Source organism: Crocuta crocuta, unplaced genomic scaffold, assembly GCF_008692635.1.
Source record: "Crocuta crocuta isolate KB4526 unplaced genomic scaffold, BGI_CrCroc_1.0 scaffold143, whole genome shotgun sequence".
NCBI classification, from domain to species: Eukaryota; Metazoa; Chordata; class Mammalia; order Carnivora; family Hyaenidae; genus Crocuta; species Crocuta crocuta.
In genome coordinates, this window is record NW_027529175.1 from 348361 (window position 1) to 355415 (window position 7055).

General features: G+C 59.1%; 1 protein-coding gene across 6 annotated transcripts in view; it reads left to right on the forward strand.

The window, feature by feature from the left end:
• MGAT3 (beta-1,4-mannosyl-glycoprotein 4-beta-N-acetylglucosaminyltransferase) overlaps nucleotides 1–4315 on the forward strand; it is a 24438-nt gene extending 20123 nt beyond the window's left edge. For all 6 annotated transcript variants that reach the window (XM_077757911.1, XM_077757909.1, XM_077757910.1 and 3 more), the window contains exon 2: nucleotides 1–4315. This exon is cut by the window's left edge and continues 482 nt beyond it. In XM_077757911.1, the coding sequence (XP_077614037.1) occupies nucleotides 1–1103 (1103 nt within the window). In that variant the 3' untranslated portion in view covers nucleotides 1104–4315.
• The last annotated feature ends 2740 nt before the right edge of the window (nucleotides 4316–7055 follow it).

Below are 7055 nucleotides of genomic sequence, written 5' to 3' on the forward strand. Positions count from 1 at the left end.
AGTGGGTGGAGTGCGTGTGCCTCCCGGGCTGGCACGGGCCCAGCTGCGGCGTGCCCACCGTGGTGCAGTACTCCAACCTGCCCACCAAGGAGCGCCTGGTGCCCCGGGAGGTGCCGCGGCGGGTCATCAACGCCATCAACGTCAACCACGAGTTCGACCTACTGGACGTCCGCTTCCACGAGCTGGGCGACGTGGTGGACGCCTTCGTGGTGTGCGAGTCCAACTTCACGGCCTACGGGGAGCCGCGGCCGCTCAAGTTCCGCGAGATGCTGACCAACGGCACCTTCGAGTACATCCGGCACAAGGTGCTCTACGTCTTCCTGGACCACTTCCCGCTGGGCGGGCGGCAGGACGGCTGGATCGCCGACGACTACCTGCGCACGTTCCTGACGCAGGACGGCGTGTCGCGCCTGCGCAACCTGCGGCCCGACGACGTCTTCATCATCGACGACGCCGACGAGATCCCGGCGCGCGACGGCGTGCTCTTCCTCAAGCTCTACGACGGCTGGACGGAGCCCTTCGCCTTCCACATGCGCAAGTCACTGTACGGCTTCTTCTGGAAGCAGCCGGGCACCCTGGAGGTGGTGTCGGGCTGCACGGTGGACATGCTGCAGACGGTGTACGGGCTGGACGGCATCCGCCTGCGCCGCCGCCAGTACTACACCATGCCCAACTTCCGCCAGTACGAGAACCGCACCGGCCACATCCTGGTGCAGTGGTCGCTGGGCAGCCCCCTGCACTTCGCCGGCTGGCACTGCTCCTGGTGCTTCACGCCCGAGGGCATCTACTTCAAGCTCGTGTCCGCCCAGAACGGCGACTTCCCCCGCTGGGGTGACTACGAGGACAAACGGGACCTCAATTACATCCGGAGCCTGATCCGCACCGGGGGCTGGTTTGACGGCACGCAGCAGGAGTACCCGCCGGCGGACCCCAGTGAACACATGTATGCCCCCAAGTACCTGCTCAACAACTACGCCCAGTTCCGCTACCTGCTGGATAACCCCTACCAGGAGCCCAAGAGCACAGCGGAAGGTGGGCGGCGGAACAGGGGGCCGGAGGGAAGGGCCCCTGCCAGGGGCAAATTGGATGTGGTTGAAGGCTAAGGCTGCGTGACCTTCCAGAGCCGGTGGCAGGTGGGGGTGGCGGCCCCTCCCGTTATTTCCCTGCCCCCCTCTGCCTGCCGGCTGGCTCCTGAAAGGACCGGGAGTGTGGATGGGTGGAGGAGCCTTCCCTCCTCGAGCCCTTGGGAACCGAGGGTCAGGCCTGTGAGCTCACAAAACATCCTTCCTCATCAGGAGAGGGAAGTCCAGCCCTTCCGTCCACCAGGAGTGCTGTGGCCCGGAGGTGCCAGCGGAGAGTGCATGATGGTTCCTGGGTAGCAGGGGAGGGCGGGCAGGGGTGGGGAAGGGAGGCTGCGGCCCGAGCTCTCCAGGCCAGCTCTGTGGGGGCTGCGGCCCCCGCCAGGGAGAAACCTGCCATTTGGCCTCCTGGGGCTTTCTTTGGACCTGCAGCGGGGAAGTGGGCATGCCAGGAGGGCCTGGGGCTCTGTCCACAGGTGCATTTGGGGTCCAGGAGGAAGAGGGGACACCAAGGTGGGAGGGGGTGTAAAGCAGCACTCGGCTGGGAGGAAGTTCTCAGAAGAGCTGAGCCAGAGGGAGCAGAGAGCTCTGCCCCCTGCCCCGCAGGGCACCCCTGCGCTGGATAGCACCCGTGGTAGGGGAGCCTGGAGTCTGCGGAAGCCCGGGGAGTCTTCCTTTTGGTTCAAAACCTGGCCTTGACCTTCTTTCTTTTTCTTTGTTGTCCTGTGGGCTGCCCACTCAGCCCTCGTAAGGCCGAGAGTCCGGCTCTCAGGGTGGGATGGGCGGCAGAAGCTGGGCCATCAGCCAGCCTCACGGGTCAGGCCTGGAAGGGGGACCCGGGGAGGCAGAGGTCCTTCCCATCACCTCTTCCCACTGGACCCCACAGCCCCAGCTGTCCACCGTTTCTGGTGGAGTCACCCTTGTGTCCCCGCCTTGGGGCTGGCCAGAGCCAGGAAGCACCCACGAGGCTGCCTGGGACCAGGAAGGACTTTAAGGCCGGTTGTACGTCATCTGACATTCCCCTTAGTTTATCTCACGGGGGCAGGGGAGGCATTGGTTAGATTCCAAGCTGCTGTCATTAAGAGGCCCCCAAATACAGTGGTTTAAGCAAGACAAGCTTGTTTCTGGCTTCACTGTCTGGAGGGAGATGGTCCAGATCCAGTAGAGCAGCCCTGCTTTCCTTTATACACACTTTCCAATTCTGGACAGAGTGGTGGCTTCGGCTCCCACCCTCGCGTGTGCGTCCCAGCCTGGGAGCTGCAGAGAATGGCAAGAGAAGCACATGTCCTTTCCTGTTAAGGGCATGAGCCAGAATGGCCGGTCACTTCTGATCGCATCTCACAGGCCAGGTCTTAGTCACGTGGTCACAAGCAGCTCCAAGGGACGCTGGGAAAGGTAGTCTTCAGCCACATGCCCAGCCTCAGCTTCAGAGTTCCCTCAGTAAAGGAAGGAGGAGAATGGAGACCAGGAGCATCTTTGGCACAGAGGGAGGGGGATGGGGAGAGAGCAGCAGAATGACGAACGCAGTCCTAGGCTCCTCCTCTCAAGTTCAGAGCTCTTAGACGCACCTGTCCTGCCCCCGTCCACTGCCAGCCCAAAGCTGGGGGGCAGTGAGAGCCTGCGGTTGAAGGAGGGGTGAGACACCGCCCTCCTGAGGCCCCCACAGATGTTCACCCAACGATGCCAGGATGCGAGCCTGCCTGTGGACGGTACATGTTTGTGTGTGCGTGTGTGTATTTATGGGCATGTGTGCATGCTTGGTGTGTACCTGTATGTGTCTGTATTGGGGTGTCCTTGTAAATATATGCTTCTGTATGGGTGTGGGGGCAGGGCCCAGGCGTCCCCTTCCCTAGGACCTGGGGCCTGTGGCCCGGGCTCCTTACAACTCCCCCAAAGTGACTGAGGCACAAAGCCCTTGGGGAGCCTAGAAAGCAAGGCTCAAGGGGATGCGGGGTCTGTCTGTCTGTCTGTCTTTCAGTCCAAGGAATGAGAATCCTCCTGACCTGAGGGCTGAACAGCTGAGAGCTCACTACCTCCCCAGCCTGTTCTGATCCCAACCATGTCCTTCCGTCCCATGCCACCTAGCCTCCAGCCAGGACTTTCTCCGGGGGTCTTGGGGTTTCCTGATGGGCCAGGAGGGGAGGGTGTCTCTTCTACCAGAGAAATGTCTGGCACGGGTGTGGTCTGAGGAGCTGGCCGCAGAGCTGGCAAGCAGGAAGCAGGTGGAGGGGCCTGATGGCTTCCACTCTCCCACCCCAGGGAAGTCTCTGGGGTGCCCCGAGGGAAACCCTCCTTTGGAGTTATAGCAGCCCCCCAATCCCTCTTGGATCTGAGAAGTGGCAAAAGAGGTGAGGATGTGCCTGTGGCTCTGGTCCAACCCAGGCGGGCGCCTGCCTTCCCAGCCACCTCTGCACACCCCCTGGACCCGGGGGTCTCGGGGGGGCTCCTGAATCGTGCCTGAGTCTCAGCGCAGGGCCTCCCTCCTGGAGGGCTCCCTCACTTCATGCCCCTGGTACCTCGGCTGCTATGGGGATGCCCCCTCCCCAGGCTGGCAGGGGTCTCTGGCATCCAGTTCACCAGCTCCAGGGCGGGAGACGGAAGAGGGGAGGAGCTCAGCTCTGCCAGCCCCCACCTTCCCTCTTAGACCCAGAACCCTGTTCGTGGTCACTGCCAAATGGAGACCTGGCCGTTGGGTGGAGAAAGCAGCCATCAGAGGGGTGTGGGGTGGGGCTGAGTCATGGGGTTGAAGAGTTTCACGTATACTCACATTCATACACTGGGAATTCTTGGGGGGTGGGCAGGGGAGCCCTGGGCCACTCCTCCATTATGAAAGGAAGCCAAACTGTGAATGTGTGGGAGCCAGTACACTGCTGGCCCTGTCGCCATAACCAGGTGTCTTTCCCTGGGAACCACTTGGCCCTATGACCTCTAGGCTCGTGAGACTCAGCTGGCCCACAGGTCATGTCGGTTCCCAGGGGCAGGAGTGGGAGGGCTTTGGGGACAAAGGTGACAGTGGGGGAGGGGAGACAGGACTTCCCCAAGCAGAAGGCAGGGCCCTGGGAAATGTATAATTTAAGGACGCCAATGATAATAGTATTATTTTTTTTGTAAGGGAAAATCAATATGTACATTCTGAAATCATTTTCTCTGTAAATGGTTGGATTTCATTTCACCCTTAAAGGGATGCTTAAAGGAAAAGATAATATTAATAATAAAAACAGCTACAAAGTCTGAAAGGTGCGCATGCGGGGCCGGTTTGGGGGCGCTCTGGGTCAGGGAGGGATGCGGGGTGAGGGTGGGGGGCTCTGGTCTTCCTAAACACCACCTGGCTGCCAGCGCTGGGCCCACGGGGTGTGAGCCTCCGCGCAGAGGGAAGGCTGCTGGGAAGCAGGGGGGCGTGCCGAGCCCCTGCCCTGAGGGATGCACAGCGCACCCACACGTGCTCGCACCCACTCACTCCCGGGGGAGCACCCTCCCCTTCCCCACCCCCACTGGTGGAACTGGCTTCCGGCGGCTTCTCCGAAGGAGGGCCGCAGAAAGAAGAGGTGGGCCCAGAACGGGCCACGCCCCCGCTCCTGGGTGCACCTCTGTCATCGGAGCTCCGGATGAAGGCTGGATGAAGGCTCTGATGTCTCCGCCCTTAGGGGAGCGGTTCTCCCTCAGTCCTGACCCCAGGTGTCCAGACAGACCCTCCTGCCTCAGTGCTCTTCCCCTATTTGCCAGTCCCAGGTCCCAGGTCCGTCCTTTCCTCCCTTCCTCCCTCCCTTACTTCTCTACACCCAAGGTGGGTTTCGAACCTACCACTCCAAGGTCAAGATCCGCAAGTCCCACCTACTAACCCATCCAGGTGCTCCCTGTCACAGGTTAAGGTCACACAGCCACTTGGTGGCAGAAGAGGGACCGCACCTGGATTCCCAACACTGGTCTTGTCACCAGCCCTTTGGGGCAGACGAGGATGGCACTGTCTCTCCCCTGGACTTGTGCTCTGATGGTGCCCGGGGCCATGGAACGTGAGGGCCTTCCTGGAGCCTTCCACCTAGGCCCGTGGACAATGGTATCGTTCTCGGGAAGGAACCCTGTGGGTATTTTCTAAGGAGAGTCTCAGAGATGATGAGAGGGGACACACTTTGAACAAGTGCCCGGTGGGGTGGCTGTGTAGCCGCCCTGTTAGAGGGGGAGACCGAGGCTGGAGACAGGGAGGAGAGACAGAGGTGTCGGTGGCCGCTGCAGGGGCTAATGTCCCCTGAGCAGCCACAAGGTGCGCAGTGCGGCACCTGCATAACTCAGATGCGTGGACTCCGGCCACGGTCCCAAAGCCCAGGAAGGCACCCGCTGCAGGTGCTTGGGGTAGGTGGGGTGGGGTGGGGAGTGTAATTCCACAGGTTGGGGAAAGAGTGGAGGAGGTGCAGACATCCCACCTGGCCAAAAGAGGGTGACGGTGACCCCTTGCCATTTGAGACCAAATGTATAACCCTTAAATCATGTCCCAGAGCGAATCATCTCACCATAGACATTTACAGATGTTATTTATTGTCTATTCTGTGCTGTACTCTGGGCTAAGAGATCTCCCTCCCCATCATTCCCATTTTACAGCTGTGGGGAGAGAGGCTTGGACACGTTAAGGCAGTGAATGCCACACTGTCACCATCCGTGGGGGGAGGGGGGGCAGGGAGAAGGCTTCTAGAAGGCAGGACACATGAGGATGGTGGTGATGTCCACACTGATATTCAGACACCATCCGGGCTCCTAACCTAGCCAGGCGTGGTGCCAGGTGAGGGACACTGAGTGAAGACAGTCCCTGCTGTCAGGAGGATTGCCATCAGTGGGAAAACACCAACAGTTAAGTGCCACCTCAGTACGGTGAGGTGAGGGCTGGCGTGAGGTCATCAGAGCCTAGGAAGCCGGGCCATGAACATCTGAACATCAGATGTGACTGTCTCCCTCAACTGGCCATCCAGGGAGGTATGTGGGTACTGGTGGGCTCCGTGGCCTTGGAGGGGGCTCATATTCTTTCCAGACACGATCTTTCTATAAAAAATGGTCCATAGAGAGCTTTACGGCATCCAGAGGATAACATAAAATAAAGGCAAGTGGTTTACAACCTGTAAAGCTCCATCAGGATGGGGAGACCAGAGCAAGCCCGGTGACTGGGCAACACAACCATTGAAGTGCTTCTAGAATTGCCTTGCAGGTTGGGGCTTGAGCTGTGGGCAAACTCCTAAATCCTAGGTGGCTCAGTCGGGTAAGCATCCGACTCAATTTTGGCTCAGGTCACGATCTCATGATTCGTGAGTGTGAGCCCTGCGTTGGGCTCCCTGCTGACAGTGTGGAGCCAGCTTGAGATTCTCTCTTTCCCTCTCTTTCCCTCCCCACCTCAAAATAAATAAACTTAAAAACAAATCCTGAAGCCTGTCATCCCGGAGCCCACTGGGAGTCCCCACCCGGGCACCCCACATCACGGGATGCCCATGCATCTGTAGTTACAGTTCAAAGCAGTGAAAAGCGTTCCCCGGGGGCCAGCTCTCTGGCCAGCATCCTTGACCCCTCTTGTGCTGTTCTAGGGAATTCCCGGATGCTCCGTTATAGCAGGAAACTAACGCTTTTCAATTACAATCACTTTTTTAAGTTTCATTTTGTACTTTACTCTATCAAATATTTATTGCTTCAACACAAACCGCCCTGAAATTTAATAGGCGGCACAACAATTTATTTGCTGACGGTTCCACGATTCGATCTAGGCTCAGCCAAACAGTTCTGTGTAGCAGCTCATGGGCAGCCGCTGCTGCAAGGATGTGCCCACCTGGTCAGGCCTGACCTGATTTATCGGGGACAGAGGAAGGGATAATTCACAAAAGAGTGAGCCTGTCAGCCAGTCAGTGCTTTTGCAACAGATGCGCGGGGCATTAAGACAAACGCTCCATGGGGCGCCTGGGTGGCTTAGTCGGTTAAGCGTCCGACTTTCGCTTAGGTCATGAT